The 24,346-nt window shown below is 38.7% G+C and overlaps 2 protein-coding genes across 3 annotated transcripts in view; one reads left to right on the top strand and one right to left on the bottom strand.

The window, feature by feature from the left end:
- Positions 1 to 214: 214 nt before the first annotated feature.
- On the top strand, positions 215 to 12,916 carry CD164 (CD164 molecule). 2 transcript variants are annotated; one of them, XM_007484419.2, is made up of 6 exons: positions 215 to 651; positions 4,472 to 4,549; positions 5,895 to 5,966; positions 6,964 to 7,002; positions 9,673 to 9,729; positions 10,242 to 12,916. In XM_007484419.2, exons 1-6 carry the CDS (start codon positions 372 to 374, stop codon positions 10,403 to 10,405), a joined length of 690 nt encoding a protein of 229 aa, XP_007484481.1. In that variant the 5' UTR covers positions 215 to 371; the 3' UTR covers positions 10,406 to 12,916. The 2 variants fall into 2 exon arrangements, with proteins under 2 accessions (XP_007484481.1, XP_007484482.1); XM_007484420.3 differs by having other exon boundaries at positions 219 to 651; positions 6,967 to 7,002.
- Positions 12,917 to 14,789: 1,873 nt separating this feature from the next.
- Positions 14,790 to 24,346, bottom strand: part of CCDC162P (uncharacterized) — a 239,392-nt gene continuing 229,835 nt past the window's right edge. Inside the window, exons 44-46 of the mRNA XM_056818639.1 lie at positions 23,201 to 23,321; positions 21,506 to 21,630; positions 14,790 to 15,000 (exon numbers count right to left, since the gene is read on the bottom strand). Coding sequence (XP_056674617.1) covers positions 14,875 to 15,000; positions 21,506 to 21,630; positions 23,201 to 23,321 — 372 coding nt within the window. The 3' untranslated portion in view covers positions 14,790 to 14,874. The remainder of the gene's footprint in view (positions 15,001 to 21,505; positions 21,631 to 23,200; positions 23,322 to 24,346) is intronic.

The raw sequence follows: 24,346 nt of genomic DNA, 5'->3' as shown, positions 1-24,346 counted from the left end.
CCGGAAGGCAGGAACCCTGGGTCACATGAGCTGGTGGGACAGCCCGGGGTAGGAATTCTCCATTCCGGGAAAGGCATAGCCGCCGTGGGGCGAAAGGAGCAGGATAAGGGACTACCCAGCACGGACTCCGCAGCTTGTTCACTGGCAGAACATCTCCCCAGTAAACCCCGTCCCAGCCTCCTTCCTCCAGCCCCACCCCTCCCCATCCTGGTTGGTCGTTCCTCGCCCCGCCCCGCCCCGCGTGCTGAGGCCCCCTCACGGTCCCTCACGTGACCCTGGGGCAAGGCAGCGGGAAGTGGAGTCTCCGAGGCAGCGCCGCAGGGGACGGAGCTTCTTCCGCTGCGGCCGGCCGTCGCCCGAGTACTATTGCCATGAACGGGATGCAGGGGCCCTCCCGGCCTCTCCTCTGGGCCGCTGCCGCCTGCCTGGCCGCATTTTGCGTGCTGAGCGCGGCCCAAGAAACCACAAGCCCTACGGCCAACTTCACCGAGTCTTCGATAGATCCGCCCACGTCGAAACCCAGTCCCGAAACCACGACGCATCACGGTCCCGAAACCACGACGCATCACGGTCCCGAAACCACGACGCATCACGGTCCCGAACCCACGACGAATGCCACAGAGCCTACCACGACCCAGGCTCCAGCACCAGGTGGGGGCGGGGCGGCGGCCGTTTTTCTTAGCGAGTTGGGTCGTGTGCTCGTGTGGCCAGTGGGACTGGGATTGGGGCTTAACTCTTCCGGCAACATGGCGGATCGTCCGAGGGAGCGAAAGTCCAGCTAACCCAGAAGGCCACGACCTTCTGAGGGTGGGAATAAAGTTGCGGGTGGTGGAGGGACAAGCCTGTGAAATATTTATCCGGGCCCCTGAAGGTTTGGGCTCCGAAACCCCCCCTCCGCTCCCATTTAACTTTATCCAGATGGAGATCTCAGCCCTGACCCCTCTGTGAGGAGGCCCCAGAAAGAGCCAACGTGGCTCCCCCCGGGCTGCGTGTATGTGTCCTTGCTGGGGTGCCCGACTCCCCCTCCCCCACCTCCTTTCCATCCCCGCCCCCCCTTCCCGGGAATCAGGTGGAGTCGGAGGTGGCCCTGGTGAAACGCTACTCCCTCTACCTGTAGATGTGGACTTGGTTGACTTAGTAGCGTCCTCCCTAAGGAGACTCGGTTCTGGGGAAGTGCGATCGTATCCAGTAACCGGAACGAAGAATACTTTTCTGGACTAGAGGCTTTGGCCTTGGGGATGCCGCCGAGTTTTGGTAATATGTAGAGCCGGGATAAAGCCCCATGTGAGGTTTTGGAGCTTCTGAGGATTGGAATGGGGTGTGTGTGTGTGTGTGATTGTTTTTTTAAGGTGACAGTCAAAAGTCATCTTTGTATTTCCAGCCCTTTCACGGTACCTGGCGCGGAGTAGGTACTGAATAAATGTTGATTGAGTGACCATTTGAAAAGTGCATGAAAAAGTTGGATAAAAGTTAACGTGGGTTGACCAAAGTCCCTGGTTTCCCTAGAATGCTAAATTATTCCTTATGGTCATTTGAGCGCCTTCACACTTCCAGTAGGTTTAACCTAGTTCTCCAAATTTGCATGTGCAAGAACTGGACATTTTGAAATCCTTAAAATCAGAAATTAGGAAAGAAAAGCACTCCGTGTAACCTCCTGTCCAGGAACAGTGTTTTTAAAGGGCGTTGTAGCCTTTGTTTACATTGTTAATGCTAAATTATTTTTTACTAAGAACCAATATTGCATAGTGTTTCCTAGGCAGAAGAGTAGTCAGGACCAGGCAGTGTGACTTGCCCAGTGTCACACAGGTTGGAGGTGTCTGAGGTCCCCATCTGAACTCCCATTCAAATCTGGATCTTAATCCACATCTGGATCTCAATCCACCGAGCCATTTATCCACCTGCCCCTTAATACTAAACTTTTAAAAGCACTTTTTCAGAAAAGTTTGGAAGAATCAAGTTCATTACTGTTAAAGATGTGATTTAATGCCTGAACCTTGAATGTACCGAGATGGAGTTCAGTTTCCATTTCTAGAAACCACTGCCTGGATAAGTTTCGGTTTGAGAAGCTAAGGCCTGCCTACAATGAATAAATTATGTAGTTCAGAGAGTGTTATTTATATTTACCCTCTTTATCTTTTTCACTTCTTAACATAGAAATATAATATGGTAAGGTATGGAAGCGCTTAAAAGTGGTTACTCACAGAGTAGTGGAGGCAGAAAGAGCCGAAAGATAATCGAATTCGGTTCCCTTATGTGATGCAGCTGAAGCTGTGAAAGATGAAATCACTTGGCTCAAATTTACAGAAATACTAAGTAGCAGTTTGGGGAAGCGAAGTCTTGTGACTCCAAATCTAGTAATTTTCTTCCAATACTATGGTCTGGTAGAATATTAATAGAGTCCATAATGTGTGGTGGAAGAATTTTTAATTTGCTCTCCAGTGAATTGATTCTCAGTCGCTGACTTAACTTTGCTTTCATTATAACCAAAGTTGTTTAATATATTAGCCTTACGGTTTCCTTAAGCTTAAATAAAGTCAGAATGACTTTCAGAGTAAAATGAAGGAAAATGTAGCCAGAGACGCTCATGAAAGCCTCTCTGGGTATTAAAAATAACTTTTTAAAGAAACTTTTTTCCATTTGTTTGAAAAATTTAAAAGAATTCCATTGGGGAAAGTAGTACAGTACAATGGAAAGGAGTGGATTTGGCATCAGAGGATCAAAGTTGAATACCACTTCCTATCTTAGGCAAGCCTATTCATGTCTCTGATCCTCAGTTTCTTAAATCTGTAAAATAACTGGGTAGGACTAAGGGATCTTTAAGGTATGTGTTTGCTCAAAATCTATGATCTTATAAACTTCCTGGAAGAGATGAACTTCTATTATATATATCACCACCACCACCCCTTGTGCCAAATAGCCTAGGATTCACCAAACATCAATGATTCCAACATTTGAACTGTGTTTATCTTATTTTGAGATGTTATAGGATAAGTGGCAATATTTACTTCTTTTTTTAAGGCAGAATGGCATAATGGGTACAGGCAGCTGACCTTGGAATCAAGGAGTACCTGGGTTCAAATATTGCTATATGACCATGTATTAGCCACAGTTTCTCAGTGCCTACCTAAAGCAACCCTGCTGAGATGTCAAACTCCCAGACTCCAAAATTCTAGGAATGCCAACACAGATTAAAATCTAATTGTTATTTTTTTTAACAACAAAGTCCAAAACCCCTAGATAATGTTAATTTGTGTTTTCTAAGTCAGTATGCTGTCAACAAGCTGTCCATTTCTATTTGTTTTTGGTTCTACTACTTTATTGCTTTAAATTACATGAATTGCTAGTTTGTTCTGATGGAAGGAGTTTCTATCCTGGGAGTTCCATACACAACTGAAATCACAGGTCTTGGTCAAAAGTAGAAGAAAGTTAAGATATTAGGATCATGTATTTAAAGCTAGTTAGGGGCTCAGAGGGCAGTCATCTCATTTTACAGATGAGGACTATGCAGGCTCAGAGAGAGAGGATTTGCCCAGGATCATAGTTTAAGTCAAACCCAGACCTTCCTAGTACTGATTTTGTAGCCACAGCACCATAATTTGCTCAAGACTGAGTTTCTGGGAAGATTATTATAGAACCTCAGTCTCTTGATAATCCAGTTGTGGTTCTTGAGACCTTTAGCTAAGAATCATTTTTTTTTTAATTTGCTTAGACCATGCCTTTAAACCATGCATTTGACTTTGGCAGACTAGTTAAAGTATAATAAAGCATAGATATGTGGTTTTCTAGGTGAGTGTGCACAAGGAGGAATATTTATGTTTAGTAGGCCTAATTTCTATTTGAGTTTGAGACCTCCATCTATAGTATAAACATAAAACAAATACCACGAGCATGGTTTTCTGTCATGAAATGCTTGGAAATGACTTACAGGATTTTATGAATCATTTGAAAATGGTTTCAAGGGGCACTCAGTGGATTGAGAGCCAGGCCTAGAGAGGTCCTAGGTTAAAATCTGGCCTCAAGACACTTCCTAGCTGTGTGACCCTGGGCAAGTCACTTAAGCTGCATTGCCTTAGCCTTTACCGCCTTTCTGCTTTGGAACCAATACATAGTATTGATTCTAATGAGGAAGGTAAGGGTTTTTTAAAAAAGAAAGAAAAAGAAAATGGTTCCTTTCCAGAGAGGGGGGATGAATGGTTTTATATGAAGAGTACTCTAAAATAATGTAGGTAAAGCATCTAACACTTAGCTTTAAAAAAAAAAGTCATGTTTTTACAGCTGATTTGACCAAATCAGTTTAACTTCTCCTAAAAATAAGAAGAATAAACTACCTAAACTTACTCATTTTTTTATTTCCCTTCCAGTAGATCCTGCTATTACAGAGTTAGTACCAAGTAATATTTTGGAAAGATAAGCAAAACAGAGAGTACATTTAAGATTACAAATTGAGTTTGATTTAAACATTCTATTTCAGATATCTGTGGAGAGCACACTAACTGCAGTTCCTGTGTTGATAGCAAAAATGCCACGTGCTTTTGGATAATTTGTCATGGTAAGAATCTCAACTTGAGTCAAATAAACATACTATCTTAACAAATATACTGTATATGTATCTGGAAAAATATTATTGATATTCAGAATTGAAGTCAGTGTAAAGTGATCCCATTGGAAGATATTCTGAAATTTGTTTGTGTCCTGGAACTTTTTAACTAGTGAAGCTTCTGGACCCCTTCTCAGCATGATGTTTTTAAATGCATAAAATAGAACATATATAAGATTACAAAGGAAACCAAATATATTGAGACCCAGTTATCAAAATTTTTTTAAAGTTAAAGGGATTAAGACAAGGCACTCTTGCTCTAGAGTGTTCTGTTTCTTTGTAAATTGTGTTTATTTATAGTGCCATGTTTGAGGTCTGAAGGATGAACTTTTTTTTTCTTTCCTTGTTTCTCTTTTATGGATTATTTCATTTAGACAGTCTTGTAAAGCAAGAGAAATTTTTGTAGAACTAAGGGAAAGCTTCTTTGTCTTTAGGATTATAAAATACTATAATGAGCCCCCAAAGGGAAGTTGTGGAGTCTTTGTATATAGACCATTAAACTGGAAGGGACCTTAAATATAAGAAATATTTGGTTATGGCTGAGGAAGCAGAGGTCCCAAGAGGTGTGAATTATTTACATCTAGGTATCTTATCTAGGTAGCTAAACAACTAGAATAATCTGTAGATAGAGGGCTGGTGGGATAATTTCTTAAGGCCCCATTAAGCTTTATGACTCATTAGGGGGATAAGATTAGAGAAGTAGGGCCAGTCAATTTTTTCTTCCATGCTTTGGATTATGAATTAAATAGTTTTAAACCAATTGACAATGTAAGGGGGGGAAACAAAAATTATGTCAAAATTCTGTTAGTGTTGAAACCATAACTTTTAATTCACCTCTAAAAATGGAAAGGAAGCTACCAACCAATACTATGTATTATTTAAATGAAAACCAATATTCTTCACTTACTATATCTATATCTATATATAGATATATGCTGTTGTGCTCAATTTAAGCTAGTGGAAGCAGTGATTTTTGATGACTAAATGATATAATCCTCTATGAAGATACAATTGGGGCTGATTTGAGTACTGGTTTGACTATATCTGCTATTCCTCCAGGAAAAAAAATAAAAGAATTATAGTGGTGGGGATTACTGCGCTATCTTTAGTGTTTCTGATGCTTAATTTTTTGGAGATATTGGTGCCTTTTCATCTTGACTAGTATTAGGTTAACTTCACTAGAACCTCAGAATTTCACAGGCATCAGTTCTGTACATTCATTCTGGTGGATATAAAAACAACACAGAGACAATCTTGGTCTCAAGTGTGATCCCCCCCAATCATATTTCTTTTGCAGATAGTGGCATTTGTTCAGGAAATGAAACGGCTCCCAATTGTACTGTTGTTAGCAACACAAGTAACTGTTTAGGTAAGTAACTGATAGCAATTAAATCTGGTTTTAATTTGTTGGTTGCTATTGAGAAATGGCAACTGGGAACAGGTGGGTGGGGTTAAGACCATTACCTCAAATGAAGAGCTAGTGTTTCAAAACCAAACCAGTTATTCTGTTCTGATATCATGTAAATTGGGACTAAATCCTACATCTAAATTCTGACTTGATCTTTTGATATATGATACCCTTGGGCAAGTAATTTGACTTCAGAGTCTCAGTTTTCCCATTTGTAAGATTTAGAGAATTATATCTTATCCAGGAGACATTATAGAGTAATAGTTTGGGTTAGCTTTGGGATCAAGAAGAGCTGAATTCAAATCCTGCTTCTGATATGGTCAGGAGCAATTCAGTTTAAGTTTTCAGTGTCTTATACAACTAAGTTATATATGAATGGCTGATCTTCCTTGATAGAGGAAATTTTGGTATCAAGAGTGCCCTCACTCTTCATAGATCTGGATAAAGAACAAAGTCTGACCTATTTATCCCACAAGGTGGTCCTGAGGATTGAGTAAATCAATTTGTGGCTATAAGACACTATGGAAATGAGCCGTATCATTGCTGTATTCTGAAGTGGCATAGCAAGGTTTTATTGTGGTTTCTGCCACCACTTAAATTTCTTAGTAATACTTCCTATATTCTTATTTTGAAACTAGTGCAATCTGTGATCTCATTTTTGGGTAATGGGTTTATAAAATTGCTATAAAAGAGAACTTCTATAGAACCAGGCTAAATAAACAGGGCAAGCAAAATAATCTCACTCTTCCTTCCTTACTAAAATAATTTGCCAAATTTTACAAGTAGATAAAAAAATATGGTGCTTATGCAATGAGCAGCCTCAGATGACTACTCTTAGTTATTCAGTTATAGTAGCTTTGATTTAGTCCTTAAAACTAAGGGATCTACTATTTTAGATCTTAATATTTTTAATAACTTCTATAACTTTGTTGATATATGTTTCTGCTTTTATTTTCAGTAGAACCTACTGCCAGACCATCTCCAATTAGTCCTACAGGTAATTTAAGATAAATAACTATCCAATATTATGGTGTTTAAGGTTTTGACAGAACTTTCTAGTTAACTATCTTGCCATTTGAGTATCTGAAAAATTCCACCATTTAATTAAAATATAAAGAAAAGATTGCTAATTCATACTTTATTACTTCCAGATATTTCTGATTTCTTTAGTGTGTATTTTTTTCCAATGCAGATTACAATCCTTTAGACATTATATATTCGTTACTATGGCTGCCAACATTTTATTAACTGGAGATGAACTACAGTAATTTAACTAGGCTGATCCTTATTAGACATACTGCCTCCAGCCTCTTCCTTAGGTAGAGGAATTTGTTATACAATATGCTTCAAGAAATCCATTATCATCTGCACTAAACCATGAGACATCATAGATTTGGTTGGGAGTAATCATTTGTGTTGGGCACAAAATAATATGTTCCTTGGGGGGTAGGGGATTTTCACCTTTTTATTTCACATGTATGGTTATATATTAGGCATTAAGTAATGATTAAAAATATATCATACGTGGTCCTTGCAACATACTGTAAAATAGTCTAGCTAAGTTTATGAATGATAGCTTTGTTTGAATGATTAAAATGAAGCAAAATAAAATTATAATAAACGGGTTTTTGTCCATTTGTCGTAGTTATCTTGCCATGCTATATTTGGATACTTGGAATAAATGGAGTAAATTAATACTTAATGATATTTTTCTTGCAAATATTATCAACTAAGAGCAAAATTAATATTAGTAGGTGTGTGTTAAGCAATTTGTTAGTACCATAGTAATTTATTATTTTAAAATGTCATTGTATTATAAATGTACAAATTTGTACCATTCATGGATCTTCAGAAAATAAATCTTTTGAGCAACAACAACAACAAAAAAAAATGAAGGCTCAGCTCTAAATCCTCTTTTGGTGGGTGAACTTTAAAATGGATCTAGTAAAAAGCATGCTTAAATAACATTTAGTATATTGAACTTATGGCCTAATTATGGCCTGCTAAAATCCTAAGCAATCCAAGATGGACAAAACTGCTTACTGTTCCAAGTTTGCACATAACTCTTGGGCTGCCACTTAAGTAAGCTATTTTCATAAAAGTATCAAGTTCCACTGTTAGAATTCTACATTTAGAGGGGGAGAAGAGCTGAAGCAAAACAAATAACTAACGAAGAAGGTAAATCTTTACTAGAACACAGCATTTACTTAGCCCTCCCAAATTTCCAAGATAATTTAAGTTGTAGTGGCATCACTGTTCAGTTCTACCTTGTGTAGTATATCTCCAATTAGATTGTTAACTCTTAGAGGCCAAAGACTATCTCTTTCTGTACTTGAAAAATGGCAGTCTTTTTGTATATAGTAGGAACCCCACAAATATTTCTTAACAATGATGTGGATTATCAGTTTTATTAAGTAGTCCTTTTTTATTCTCACTGTACCCTGCAGTGCCTACACATCCCCCAGTTCTTTCCAAGCCATCACCCCTGCACTGGCTATACTCTTCCTTCCTTTCCTATATTGATCCCACCTTAATTGTACACTACTTTTCTTGAGTTCTGGCCTTTTCTTACTGCTAGTTCTTGCCCTGCTATACCTCAGGCTTAGATTATTCTGGCTAACATAAGTACCCTTCAAGACTGTCTTGGGACCACCTTCTTCCTCTGCTGTTTCACTTGGTGATCTCATCAGCTTTCATGGACTCAACTGTCATTTTTGTTTAGATGAATCTCAGGTCTAAATGGTCTCCTCTTGACCTCCAGTCTTAGAACTGCCTTTTGGCTGTCGCAAACAGCATGTCCCATAGAAATTTTAAACTCAGTATGTCAGGGGCAGCTCAGTGACCCAGAAAATTGAGAGCCAGGCCTAGAGACAGGAGGACCTGGGTTCAAATTTGGCCTCATACACTTCTGAGCTATGTGATCCTTGGCATGTCATTTAACCCCCATTGCCTAGCCCTTATTGCTCTTCTTCCTCGGAACCTTTATGTGTAAATTAAAATCCTCTTCCTGAACCTGCCCCACCATCTCCGTTTCTTCCCTTTTGTAGTTTGGGGTCCCATTCTCCTCCTGGTCACCTAGGCTCGTAACCTAAAGTGTCATCCTCAACTCATTTCCCCTATCCATTCAGTTGCCAAGGCCTTTCAGTTCTAGACACCATCTCTTGTATATGCCACCTTTCCCTGAAGTCTCTCAATTCCAGGTTATTCTCAGTTTAGCCATCAAATTGATGTTTGACCTTTCTTTGTTTCCCATCACATAGTGCGTGGCATGTTGGTTTGATTCATTATAGTCAAATGATAGTTGACCACTTGCTGCCACACAGTAAACTAAAAAGATCCTTATCCCCTGAAGTCTTAATAATATAAAATTCTAGAGCAGACCCATGAGATAAATGTGATTATACAAACAATAAAAAAAATCTTGGATGTCCTACCATAATGAAAATGGATTTGATAGAGGCAGTCAGTGGGAATGCTAGTGTTATTGTTGGCTCTTTACAAAGAGAATATAAATACTGATCATTGACATCTGCCCAGAATTTTAACAATTGAGCTCTCAGTACCTGAGTATAAGAAGTATTTTCCAATTAATAGCATTGTAGCCAAAGATTGGGTGGGTTCTATGACATATTTGCAGTTAATTTAAAATTTTACCTTTTCGTTTTAGCTAAACCTTCACCTAGAGTTTCAACCGTAACAGCTGTCACCACAATTTTCACATCAGGTAATGAACTAATAACTCAGTGCTTATTACATTGTAAAAAAGAATAGGATGAATGACTTTTTCCAAATTTGTCTTGGTATGGTTATGAATTCAAAGTCATCTTCCATCCTTGACCCCAGTTTGCCTTGCCTTTGCAAAAGCCCTTTGTGTTGAGTTGTTAACTAAGAAAGCAAGGGTTTAAAAAACATCAGAAATATATTAATTTCTTACTGAAATATGACAAGCATGATGAGATTAAGAGGAGAAATTATTATTTTCTTTTTTTCATGAGTCAGACTGTGTTATTATGTAACATTCCCAAAGGACACTTTGAAATGTTTGAGGGGTAAACCTGTACATTCCTTGAACTCTTCCAAGTCCTTAGAATAGGATTATTTCCAGTACATGATATATATGTTTTTAATAAATGCTTTGTAAATGAATATGGTGTGTAGTAGAGAAAATTGTGTGAAAGACTCAAAAGCCCTAGAACCTTTTCATTAAAGATATTTCTTTTCTTTCCTGCCTAACAGGTACACCAAACACTACTGTGACTCCTTCACCTTCTACGAAAAAATCTACTTTTGATGCAGCTAGTTTCATTGGAGGAATTGTTCTTGTGCTGAGTGTGCAGGCTGTAGTTTTCTTTCTCTATAAATTCTGCAAGTCCAAAGAACGAAACTACCATACCCTTTAAGACACAACATTATAATATGGACTAGTTGTTTGTTTGTCTAGTTTTTTGAAACCAAAATATTACCTTTTGAGATGTCCTACATGGAAGACAGTGTTTCAAAATCTTTAATCTCCAAAGGATGCATATAGGATATTTTGGAGCATTTTCCTTGAAGAAAAAGCAGTGCAATCACTTGTACTCAACAGGAATACTTAAAATATTCTGCATGAATCCTTGTGGCTGACTGTCTTATTTTAAGTGACTGCTGCTGTGGGATTTTTTTTTTCCTCTTAACCATGACATGCCTCATGTAGGGGCTTTGTTTGGTTTTGTATTTGGTGGACTCACTGTCCTGAGCTGACAGTTTCATGACTGCTAGCAGTTTAAATTTAGTCATTTTAAAGCCTGAAAGCTAGATTATTCCCATTTTCACTCAGGATATAAGTTTATAGACTAAATTGTGAGAAGAATGTGCCAAATGATCAGCGGGTCGATTTATCCAAAAGTGGAGTTAATTTGTGGGAAAACAATACACTTACTGTATATCCTTGAAGTGGAATTTAGTGCTTGACAAACCTGTATTTTTTTTTCTACATTAGAAATAAAATGCCAAATAGGAAGTTACATTCCAGATTTCATGCAAAGGGTACAAACCATAAATATGTAGCAGGTTATTGTCCACTCTTTAAAAGCACCTTATCATTGGTAAAACAAAGAATAGTGCCTTAAAGACAAGACAAAAACAAGATAACCGTAAATGTTTATGTGATTTGTCATTTTTCATTAAGAAAAATAACCTGGGCTTAACTGTTTTTGAACAGCAGTAATGTGCACTCAAAATTGGTAGAAACTCAGCAACATACTATTATGTAATTTAAAAGTCAGCTTCTTAATTTTGAAGCTAAAGAATGTTAATAGGAGGTTTAAAAGCATTCATAAGTTAAATTCTTCAAGATTTTTGTGTCTGCTAAAACATTTTTATAAAGATTTTATTTTGAAAGGTACAGGATAATTTTAGGGTAAATATCAGGCATTTCTTGCTTTACATTTATTTCTAAAAGTTTTTATGTAGCTGCTGTACCTTTTAAGCATTCCAATTAAGCTTCATAGAAATTTTCAGTTTGCTTTATAAGGCAAGGAAGAAACAAGTATTAAAGTTTGAGAATCATTCACAAATTCATTCCTTATAAAAAGGAGACAATCAGTTCAGCAGATACGACTGGTGAAATTTTAGAAATGACAGTTTTTTGTGTTGGAGCAGATTCTGATAGGTCTTAGAATTGTTTTGTGTTGATTCTCTTTAAGATTATTTTTTTTAATCCCTGTAGCCATAAGGGAATACATGCTTTGGAATACATCCTTTTTGAAATACTGCTTTGGAATACATCCTTCATCAAATACTAATTTTTCCAATCTCAGAACAAATTAGTATTTTTAATAAAGGTTTTCTTACAGTCTTTTCACTCCTCCAATACTTAATTGGATTTAGACACCAAAAAGCTTAAAATAGGTTTTATTGTTTTCTAGTGCATTCTTGGACTTTTCATTTGGTTCTTGGTGGCTTGTTTCTAGTACTACCTGCAGCAGCAGATAGCATTGCATTAGTTTTTTTGTTTGTTTGTTTTTTTGGTGGGGGTAGTAGAACAACTGAAAACCCTTGCTCCAATTAATTGAATTACATTAAAGGTTTCTAAAATAAAGTTTTACTGTTTTCTGTGTTACTTGCTGGTACAGAGAAGTTTGTTTTCTTGCACATCTATATACCTAACTTTATCAAGTGCCTTAATTGTTTGAAATCTCTGGCTTAAAAGTTTTATTTTGTTTTTTTTTTTTTTAAGGGAAAGATTGAAATGTTTTATCTGATCTAAATTGTGGTTTGTTGTCATGAATGGAAACAAATATTTTGGGAAAAATCTGGATTTTGAGGTCCATGTCAGTATTTTATGTAAGTGCTGTAAGACTTGATAAGAAAATGTGATACAATTCCATGTTTACACTGGAGAAGGGAGTAAAAACTAGCAGGAACCGTGGGTACTTGTTCTTTCTAAATTTCTTAATAATCTTGCCTAAAAATTTTGGCCTTGCCGTATAAGTTATCATCAGTGCTAAGTGTAGCAACTTAATAAAACTAGCTTGGTTTAAAGGACTTGAACTCTTATTCTGGGTACTGTTCTGATTAGTAAGAAACCATACAAAAATTAGTTTACAAAATAGCTCTTAGTATAGAGCTTTGCCTTTCAAAATCCATTTCCTTCTGCATTTAAAGGTTCGATATTCTCTTGAGTCATCAAAACTTGGTGTGTTTTTTTTAATTCATAGGAAATACAACCTTTTCAGACTTTGATTTTGTTCCCAGAGCCAACTCAAACAAATGTTTTTCTTTACCACAAGACCTTGTACTTTACAGTTGCTTGTTGAATAGGCATATTGCTGTATTTTGAGTTTCAATTTCATGTTTTTGGTGAAGACAATGAAAAATCAACCTGTATCCATGACTAGACTGACTTAAAATAAATTCACATGTTGAATTAATTGGCTTTTATGATTTGATTATGGAATTAAAGACTGGCAGAATGGGATGAAAAATAGAGTGCTAGATGGTGAATTGGAGCTGATCTCCAATCTGGTTGACAAAACTTAACTGATTTGAGCCTCTGGTAACTTTTCAGACTATCAGTGATAGACAAAACACTGAGGGTTCCCACATGGGTAAAATTATAGGTTCTTGACATTGTAAAGGATAAAATACAGTCCTAGCCAGAGTTTTAAGCATTTATTAATAAGATGGGAAGGAGGGAGAGGAGATTAGATATATTTCTCTTAAGGGAAGGTTAACCTGTTTATGATCAATCCTCCTTTTAGCTGGCTGAGGTTTATATAATCTTCCCACAACAGCCCAGGGAGTTGGTCTCTTCAAGAGCGGAAGTAAAGAGCCAGAGCTCTCACTCTGGCTTGGCTTTATCTAACTTTTTCTCAGCCCACTGACTTTGACAGGTCAGGCCCTTCCTCCTTTTCTCTGCCCAGATGACATTTGCCCTGCTTAGTTGTCCCATACCTTAATTGCTGGCTTTCCCACTGAGCCCAGGGGAAACCAGTTTAGATTCCATCATGATCAAGGCCCCCTCAATAAATAAACACAACATATTCAATGCTTATGGGATTTCATAATTTCAGATGAGTTGTACGCCTCACCTAAAACTACTTTTCACTAATACTAAATCCTCTTTTTATTGGTTTTTAAAAATAGGATGGTGAAACAATTCTGGGGAACTAATTCTGTAATTAGAGGATCACAAAATAAAGATTTCCAAGAATGATTTTGCTCCTCGAGCATGCGTTGAACCTTAAGTTTCAGGTTGAATTCACCAGTTACTTTTTACCAGACACTTTTCAGTGAAGGTAAAATATAAAGTGAAATTGGGCTTCCATTTCAGAGAATTTGAAAGTAAAAGCATCAGGACATATTACTCTTTGCTATAGACCTCACATCTGAAATCTATAGTTTTTCTCCCCAAAGGAAACTTACTTAATTTAAGCCAATTTCCTGTTAAAAAAAAAAAAAAGATACTGTATATGACCTAACTTGAGTCATGGAACTCTGAGAAAAAAACAACTTTGGTTAAGGATCCCCTTTATCTGCCTAAAACTGCCTAAAATTTCTGGACAAGGATTCATTTACCCTTAAAACACTGGATTTGTGTTTTCTACTGCTTGGTTGCAGCCGGTTTTCTAAATATTGTACCAATCTGTTCTTATCTCTCTAAAGAGGTGACATTCTCTAAAAACTTAACTTTCAGAAGATCATTTGTAGATGAAATGGCTTTAGTAGAGGTTTTTTGAGAGGAAGAAGAACATTTTTGTTATGCCATGCCTGCTAATGTCAGGGTTGCCATTGGAAGTGACAGAGAGGAGCCAAGAATGATGCACTTAATGAAGTGAATGTAAAATGCTTTGTATCCAATGCTATTCATAATAATCAAGAACTATATTCTTGACATGTGCTTTCACATTTTAGTTAGATTCTGCTTGCAAGTCTTAAATTTGTAAAACCTCTGAATCCTATGAGACAGGTAGCATTTTCTGCAAGGTTCAAGTTGAGTATCCTGTATACTGTGGCTATGTTTATGTGTGCACAAACATTGGTCCTATCTAATTCATTGCCTCCTGTAATTGTTACCGCATTGATGTCTGTTTTCCACAACTCTGTTAATGGCAGTTGATAGGTTGGGCATGCCTGTCTCCAGTTTTGGCAGGTTTACAAATGCCAAGGATATGATATTTTAAATCCTGGAGCCAAATAACATCTTTGTTGTTGGTCTGATTGTAGGTAGTAGTTTATTTAGTCATTTAAACAATTTGCTATTTTATAACATTGGTTCTAACAATACAGAACACAGTCAAAGAGTTTAATGTTCTATGACCATTTTTATTCAGTAACTTGAGCAGGGGAATAGTTAATTCCTTTTAGAACTTGAAAAGAGCAGCTGTGATTACCAGTGTGTAGGCCTGAGTGGAGAGGTGGCCTGCTGAGCGGTAGAGATTCGGACACCTGCTGGCTGAACAATCTCGGGCACATTGGGTAAGCAAGATTCTCTTCTTCTGCATTTAGTGGGTACCTATAAGTGTGAAATAGGTTTTACTATTTTTTTTTTTCAGGAAGTTCTGCAACCCTTTTTTAAGCCAGCATTATCACCTGCTCTGTGGTTGTAGTCCAGGATTCAGTTCCTTGGGGAGTGTGGTAGAGACTTGAAGAGAGAGAGGTTTTTCAGGACAAGCCAAGATGCAAGAAACAAGGCTGGGGACCTGTCTGTCAATCAAGAAGAAGGTTCCAAATGGAATGTTCGCAGGAGGAGAGGAATTTGAAACTGGCTGAAGGACCCTTGGGGGGCTGGCTTGGCTTTGGGCTCTGACCAAAGGAGGAACTGATTTGTCTCTCTGAAGATACTCTTGTTTTCTTTTCTCAGGTAAGGGGTTTATTGGGAAACAACAGGATGGGAAACTGAGGAAAGAGGGATGAGGGTTTCCCTAATCTATAATAAGAATTTGAGGGTTTGGGAAATCAGTCCAGTAACAACTGTGATAGAGGGACAGTTAGAGAAATGGAGGCCAACAGTTAAAATCTTCACAAAGCTACCAAGGTCTCTCAGGCTAATTTCAGAAGCCCCCCTCAAGGGTCCTTCAGCCTGGAACAAAAGCTACAAGGATCAGTTCAGCTTCTTCCCCCTATAGCCAGACTTGGTCAGAAAAATCCAGAGAGCCAAAATCTCCTGGTCAGTCAACCCCCAGAGAGAGGGACAGAGTCCAAAGTCCCAGTTTCTCCCCTGGTCAGCTTCAACTCCCAGAGAGAGACACAATCAGTTCCTCCTTTGGTCAGAGCCCAAAGCCAAGCCAGCCCCCCAAGGGTCCTTCAGCCAGCTTCAACTGCCTCTCATCCTGGGAACATTCCATTTGGAACCTTCTTCTTGATTGACAGACTCGTCCCCAGCCTTGTTTCTTGCATCTTGGCTTGTCTTGCAAAACCTCTCTCTCTTCAACTCTCTACCACAGGAGGCCACTCACCTTGGCTTGGCTTGATAGCCTCCACTGTCTAACTCTAGCTAACAGCATTATAAATGCATTCATATTGGTGGGGGGACCCGGCGAAGGACACACATGCACATAGGTCATCCGATCAGTCTCGCTGGAGAAATGCAGCATGCGTGTACGTTTTGAAGACAGTAGCAATAGGAACAGACAGCCTATTGTGATTATGTTTATCCACAATAAATTTTTATTCCTGCTACTCAGTGTGCTTCTGAAACAGTCATATGATGAAGTCTGTTCCCTCAGAAAAACTCCATTAATATTGTATTCCAAAATGGAATATTCATTTTAGATATCTCTTCTAATAGCAGAAGTGATAGGAAAGGGGATTTGTTCTACCTATTAAAAAAAGCTTCTTCCCTGTTTGAATTAAAATTGCCTCAGAAGGTTTTCAAATATTCGTACCTCTTTATCATAACCCAAAACTTGTCGACCCAGACACATTTGCCTTGTCTCTCCTTCTCCAAAGGAAAGCCTTGGGGGGGTGGAAGAGGACTTGAAGTAGGAGGTAAAACAATACCACCACCATTAAAAAAAGGAAAGAAGAAAACCAAATTGATAGTATCCAAGATGAAAAGGGAGACCTCACCTCTAATGAAGAGGAAATTAAGGCAATCATTAAAAAGTATTATGCCCAATTATATGGCAAAAAATATGGCAATCTAGGTGATATAGATGAATATTTACAAAAATATAAATTGCCTAGACTAACAGAGGAAGAAATAGACTACCTAAACAACTCCATATCAGAAAAAGAAATTGAACAAGCCATCAAAGAACTCCCTAAGAAAAAATCCCCAGGTCCAGATGTATTCACAAATTAATTCTATCAAACATTCAAAGAACAACTAATCCCAATATTATACAAACTATGTGACAGAATAAGCAAAGAAGGAGTTCTACCAAATTCCTTTTACAACACAAATATGGTACTGGTTCCAAAGCCAGGCAGATCAAAAACAAAGAAAATTACAGACCAGTCTCCTTAATGAATATAGATGCAAAAATTCTAAATAGGATACTAGCAAAAAGACTTCAGCAAGGGATCATGAGGGTTATTCATTATGACCAGGTAGGATTCATACCAGGAATGCAAGGATGGTTCAATATTAGGAAAACTATCAACATAATTGACCATATTAACTAGCAAACCAACAAAAATCACATGATTATCTCAATAGATGCAGAAAAAGCCTTTGACAAAATTGTAACAAGGGAATCACTTTAAAAGACTGATATATATTAATTTAAGGTCGCCAAGGAATCAGCTATGTAATTCCTAAATGAAAAACTCAAGTCAGCCGTCAGCCTTTTTTGGAGTTTAATTACAATAGGAGTAAGAAAGGAATTAGAGATAGAGAGAAAAAGGGAGAGAAGGGAATAGGGCTTAAATACCCCTTCTGTTTAGGCTGGGCCAAAAGGCTCAAGCCCTTACATAGCTGGGGCAAAGTAAAGAGATCAGTCCCTATTACTCACGTGTCCAAAATGGAGAAACAGTCTCAGAGGCCCCCACCTTCAGCTTCCTTCAGAGCAAGCCTTCTCAGAGCCCACAGGAACCACACCGACCAACTCTCCACCTCCCCTGGAGTCTTCAGACCCCCTATCTTTAAGGAAACCATCCAAGTTCCTCCCCTCAGTTCTCCCATCTACCAATCACTGTTCATCAATTTCCCTGTGCCAATGGAGGCTCTAGCTTAACCCAGGACCGCCCAGAGGTTTCTGGCTTTTGCACATGTCTGTTGAAGGTCATATTTTCAAATGATTAAATCTTTACTCCTTTGCTACAGCCCTTTCTAAATCCTGTTAACCTGAGTAGGGTAGAGATTGGAATAATTAAATTTTGATCTAGGCTGCAGCCCTTACTCAATCCTATTAGGACTGAATAGGGTGGAGATTTATTCCAAGTATCTCCATTGTATCAATTCTAAAATCAATCAAGACTCAAAGAAATTCCTGTTCTTAAGCATAGGTCAAAGTCCTTTCCATTGTTCAGCAAAGGGTTTCTGTCCTAAAGTAATCTTAAGAAGGGAAGAGAAGGAACCTCCCATGCCAATGGGGTTCCCATTCCAATAGACTATCAGTAAGAAATTTTCCAAGTATGAAATATCCCAATGGTGAAATTTCCAACATTTATAAGTCTAAGGAAATTTTGAGGTTTACAAAATACAACACCCATTCCTACTGAAAACACTAGAAAGCATAGGAATAGAAGGGCCTTTCCTAAAAATAATTTAAAAAATGATATCTAAAACCATCAGCAAACATCATCTGCAATAGGGATAAACTAGAAGCCTTCCCAATAAGATCAGGAGTGAAACAAGGATGCCCACTGTATCACTTCTATTTTTTAACATTGTACTAGAAACATTAGCATTAGCCATTAGAGAAAAAAAAGAAATCGAAGGTATTAAAATAGGTAATGAGACCAAGCTATCACTCTTTGCAGATGATATGATGGTTTACTTAAAGAATCCTAGAGAATCAACCAAAAAGCTAGTAGAAATAATCAATAACTTTAGCAAAGTTGCAGGATACAAAATAAACCCCATATAAGACATCAGCATTTCTATATATTTCCAACCCATCTCAGCAGCAAGAATTAGAAAGAGAAATTCCATTTAAAATCACCCTAGACAATATAAAATACTTAGGAATCTATCTGCTGAGACAAACACAAGAACTATATGAACACAACTACAAAACACTCTCCACACAATTAAAACTAGATCTAAACAATTGGAAAAACATTGATTGCTCATGGGTAGGATGAGCTAACATAATAAAAATGACAATTCTACCCAAATTCATTTACTTATTTAGTGCCATACCCACTGAACTCACCAAAAAACTTTTCTCACCAAAAAACTTTTTTTACTGAATTAGAAAAAAACCATAACAAAGTTCATTTGGAAGAACAAAAGATCAAGGATATCCAGGGAAATCATAAAAAAAAAATGCAAAGGAAGGAGGACTTGCAGTCCCAGATCTCAAACTATACTATAAAGCAGTGGTCATCAAAACAATTTGGTACTGGCTAAGAGACAGAAAGGAGGACTAGTGGAATAGACTTGGGGTAAGTGACCTCAGCAAGACAGTTTTGGGGACCAAAACCTACTTTTTGATAAAAACTGCTGGGAAAATTGGAAGATGGTATGGGAGAGATTAGGTTTGCATCAACATTTCACACCCTACACCAAGATAAACTCAGAATGGATGAATGACTTGAATATAAAGAAGGAAACTATAAGCAAATTAGGTGAACACAGAATAGTATACATCAGATCTTTGGGAAAGGAAAGACTTTAAAACCAAGCAAGAGCTAGAAAAAAAAAACACAAAATGTAAAATCAATAATTTTGATTACATTAAATTAAAAATGTATTGTACAAACAAAACCAATGCAACCAAAATTAGAAGCGAAGCAACAAATTGGGAAACAATCTTCATAACGAAAACCTCTGACAAAGGTCTAATTACTCAAATTTATAAAGAGCCAAACCAATTGTACAAAAAATCAAGCCATTCTCCAATTGATAAATGGGCAAGGGACATGAATAGGCAATTTTCAGTTAAAGAAAACAAAGCTATTAATAAGCACATGAAAAAGTGCTCTACATCTCTTATAATCAGAGAGATGCAAATCAAAACAACTCTGAGGTATCACCTCACACCTAGCAGATTGGCTAACATGGCAGCTATGGAAAGTAATGAATGCTGGAGGGGATGTGGCAAAGTCAGGACATTAATTCATTGCTGGTGGGGTTGTGAACTGATCCAACCATTCTAGAGGGCAATTTGGAACTATGCCCAAAGGGCGATAAAAGACTGTCTGCCCTTTGATCCAGCCATAGCACTGCTGGGTTTGTACCCCAAAGAGATAATAAGGAAAAAGACCTGTACAAGAATATTCATAGCTGCGCTCTTTGTGGTGGCCAAAAATTGGAAAATGAGGGGATGCCCTTCAATTGGGGAATGGCTGAAAAATTGTGGTATATGTTGGTGATGGAATACTATTGTGCTAAGAGGAATAATGAAGTGGAGGAATTCCATGGAGACTGGAACAACCTCCAGGAAGTGATGCAGAGCGAGAGGAGCAGAACCAGGAAAACATTATACACAGAGACTGATACACTGTGGTACAATCCAATGTAATGGACTTCTCCATTAGTGGCAATGCAGTGATCATGAACAACTTGGGGGAATCTACAATAAAGAACGCTATCCACATCCAGAGGAAACACTGGGAATAGAAACACTGAAGGCACGGAGGATCAGGACAGACAGGTGGGCTGTCAGGTGTCTGTTAAGTGTCCGCACCCAGGATGCACAGGGCTGCCCCTTCTCTTGGGGTGCTCAGTGGGAACCCCACGCAGACAGCTATGGACAGATCCATAGCAGGAGATCATCTCAGAGGGAAGGAACTAGCCTTAAAGGGAGTGGGGGAAAGACTGTGAACTTTTAGCTGGGACCTCACGGAAGCCAGGAGGCCAAGCAGAGGCCAGCCAGAGAAGATGCCCAGTGCCAAGAGTGGGAGCGCCATGTGCCAGGGGACTGAGCCAGTGCGGGGAAGAGCTTCAGGAGACAAACCACAAGACATACTGGGGGAAGATCACTTGGATCCATTTAATCCCTCCAGACCAGCCTGGAGATGAGGAGAAGGCAGGGAGGCCAGGCCTGAGGCGGAGGGTCTGCATCAGGGTGCTAGCAGTGTCCCAGGTGAGGCAGTGCGGCACAACCCACAGGCGGTGGGGGGGGAAGGAGGAGTCGGGGCTGTCCCCAAGCCTGGAGAGAGAGAAGACCTGGGAGGATGGAGTGTCTACACTGGAGGTTGCATAGAAATGATCGATGAATCCATAACAAGGGACAGAATGCCCAAAGGAGTCCTGTGGAACCAGAGCCAGGATGATAGACGATGCGCTTACAAATGAGTACAGTATGCGGAAGATCCAGGAGAGGAATGGGACAGATCAGGGAAAACTTCCTGGAGGAGGTGATGCTTGCACTTGGGCCTTGAGAGACACCCCAGAGGAGAGAGAGAGGGAGCGGCTTCATTTCCAGGCCCCAGGGACAGCTTATTGAATACACAGAAATGTGAGGTTTGAAGTTAGTCATTCAGTTTGGCTAGAATCTAGAATTCCTTCAGTGGAGTCATATATAAAATGAGGTCCGGAGGGGAGGAATGGCCTGTGCCCCAGGAAAAACATTTTGTAGGATGACTTGGAGATGGAAGAGGCTGGAAACAGGAATAGCAACTAAGACTTGAATCACCCAATAGGTCAGGAAGGTCTGACTGACTAGGGGCCCAGGCTCCTCCTCCGAGGAGGCCCACAGAATGCAGGTGGGAGGCCCAAAGGTCTCCAGGACTGTTGCCCAATCTGGCCAGCACAGCCCCAGGCCCACAGACAAACAGGTAATTGCATTCCTGTGTAAATCTGATGGACGTAGATCAAGAAATGAGTTGAAAAACAATCTGAGGACTAAAATTGTCATTTTTTTCTTTTCGTTATTTCTCCCTGCATTTCCAGGTTCCGTACGTACCGTCCTGGGCCTTTGAATCCTTTTTATTTCGCTGCTTTTCAGCTCAGACTTTAAAAGGCACGGCTGGGAATACTTGCACGGAGTGGAGGCCGAGCTTCGAGTGGGGTTAGCCCATGATGGAAGGCCTGCAATGTTTAACAGAACACCCGTGATGTGGGGGGCCTCATGGGGGAACGTTCCCCTCAGCCCCTCCTCCTTTTATAGATTAAATGAAAAATTCTGACTTGCCAGGAGTTATTCATTATTAGGCATTTATACATTGTTAGGGAACCAAAGAAAAAATAAACCGAGCTCCCATTCTGCTAGGGGTGGCTGGGAAGACCAGTGTGTATGCACCCAAAAAGTATATACATATATATACTTATATACTTATATATATATATATTCTCTTAAAACTATTGTGTTTGTGGGTATATATATATATACCCACAAACACAATAGTTTTATATATATATATATATATATATATATATATATATATATACCCACAAACACAATAGTTTTAAGAGAAAGGGAATTAGGTAGGGATCAGGAAAAGGCTTCATGTGCTAATTCTTTTTTTTCTTTTTTTTTAATAAAACCTTTATCTTTATAAAACCTTTAATTCTTTTTTTTTTTAATAAAACCTTTATCTTTTGCCTTAAAATTGATACTGTGTATTGGTTCCACAGCAGAAGAGTTGTAAGGGCTAGGTAGGGGTTAAGTGACTTGACCAGGGTCATCCAGCTAGGAAATGTCTGAGGCCAGATTTGAACTCCTGGCTCTAGACCCAGCTTTCTATCCAAAGTGCCACCTGGCTGCCCCAAAGTGTGCTGATTCCTGAAGTAAAGAGGTTTTGAGGTAGAGCTGAAGGCACATTGCACACACATTGAGATGGACTTTACTCTCCCAGGACGTCCAGCTTTTACCCCAGACATTCAGATAGATGTTTAGGCTCAATTATGAGGCCTTATCAATGTTCTGTATTTATCCTTTAAATAAATAGGCATATATTCAACACACATATCTAGCATATTCATAGTCATAGAATGTTAGTGCTTAGAGATCATCTAGTTTCATAATCCTTTCATTTTATAGGTGAGGAAATCAATAGGGTCATGGACTTAGGAAGGGACTTTTACGAGATTCTCTTGGGCACCTCTTCTACCCCATTTTATGAAAGAAGTTATCTTAAGGGGTTAAGTGACTTGTCCAAGGTCGCATAGAACTCTGGTCTGCCAGTCATGGTTCTGCCCAATGTGCCTTTCCTAGTAGTATTATTAATGTGTATTTGCCTGCTTTTTTGATAGCCCTTAAAAGTGCTATGACCACCATTTTGGTTACTGTTTTAACATGGTTGGGATATCAACTTCCTGAGCCTCATTTTCTTCATTTGTAAAATAAGGTGTTCTGTTTTTCTCCCCAGATATAGTTCTAGATCCATAATTCTGTGATCTCAAATCTAAAAATCTTAATGGATTTGGAAAGTAACCTCTCATTCATCTCCGTGGTTTAGTCCCTCAGGAGAGCTAGACATTTATTTCAGTTCCGATTTTCCAAGGGTCCTAATTTGATTTTGTAGAACCAAATCTTCTTTAAATGCTATCTCACATAATACTGGCCATCAAACCTAGGTGAAGGGACACAGTGAATTCCCCTTCCTTTAAAAGCCCAAAGTCAGGTTTTTCTGGTAGGGGAAAAAATGCTATTTCTTACCTCCCAATGAGTTTATTTGGGTTGATGCACTTTCTATATCATAAAGCTGACTCTGCAGTTCATCCACCCGCTGGAAAGCATCCAACTTTAAACTTCGTTCTTGGGCAAGCTGGCTTCTTATCTAATAAGATGGGATAAATCACATAAAGATAAGATCTTTTTTTTAAACGGGAAATAAGGTTCGCAGAAATGCATTTTTATTTGCAGTTTTCATTTAGCTAGCAAGCAAGTTCTCAGGAAAATTCTATTTGGGTTGGAGCCATACATAGGCCTTTCCGTGAATAAGTTCTCTAGGACATCAAGAGTCTTTTGGAAGCAAAGCTGAACAATTAAATGTCTTTACAAAGCAGTGGCTGGAGTGGGTATGCCGCAGTTGTAGTGGATCCAATGGAATGGAGAGAACCACTGGCATCTGCTGATTTTGTGGATGTCCTTGGCTTTCTATTTGACTGCAGAGAAGATGGGTTTAGATTTTTTTTGAGTGGAGCCTCAAAAATGCCTGAATTCCTAAAGACTGTCACCGTCAGAAAATGTTTAGCAATGTCTGTTAGGTGCCTAGCACTAGTAGACTGTCCTTGGATACCCTGAAAACTGTATAAGTGGAAATCTTGAACCCCGGGACTGCATTCCCCAAAATTTCTTTAGTATCTCCCAGCATCCCTTTCCGGCATCCTCACATTTGTGTTGTTATGTTATTGTTTATAACTTTCTGTGACTCCTCCTTCTGGACTTCTTCTCTTGTGACCATGACTGAATTTACTCTAGCCTTTTTAGTTATTTTAATAAATCTTATTAAATAGAATGTTTGGAGTTATTGGATACTAATTTTAAATCTCACAAAACTCAAATCCTAGGATTGAAAGGACTAAGATGGGCTAAAGGCTCTTTCTCTTGAATAAGTAGAGAATGAGGTTACCTACAGGACACATATCTGCCAGTGACTGTTGCTTGCAACTTCCTTTGTGCCAAGCATTCTGCTAGAAGGTTCTCAGGTTAATCCCTTTCCTGCTTAGCTACATTAAATAATTCTGATGCCGATGGATGTAGTAATGGTGAGAAACAAGGGAAGAGTTCATGAAAATAAGTAATATTTGTCTTTGGAAAGAATGGTTTACCTTTTCCCTACCACAGTCCAAAGTCTAGATA

The sequence above is a fragment of the Monodelphis domestica genome, chromosome 2 (genome assembly GCF_027887165.1).
Source record: "Monodelphis domestica isolate mMonDom1 chromosome 2, mMonDom1.pri, whole genome shotgun sequence".
Lineage (NCBI taxonomy): Eukaryota > Metazoa > Chordata > Mammalia > Didelphimorphia > Didelphidae > Monodelphis > Monodelphis domestica.
The sequence above is the reverse complement of the archived record's forward strand: the minus strand, read 5'-3'. Positions and strand labels throughout refer to the sequence as shown.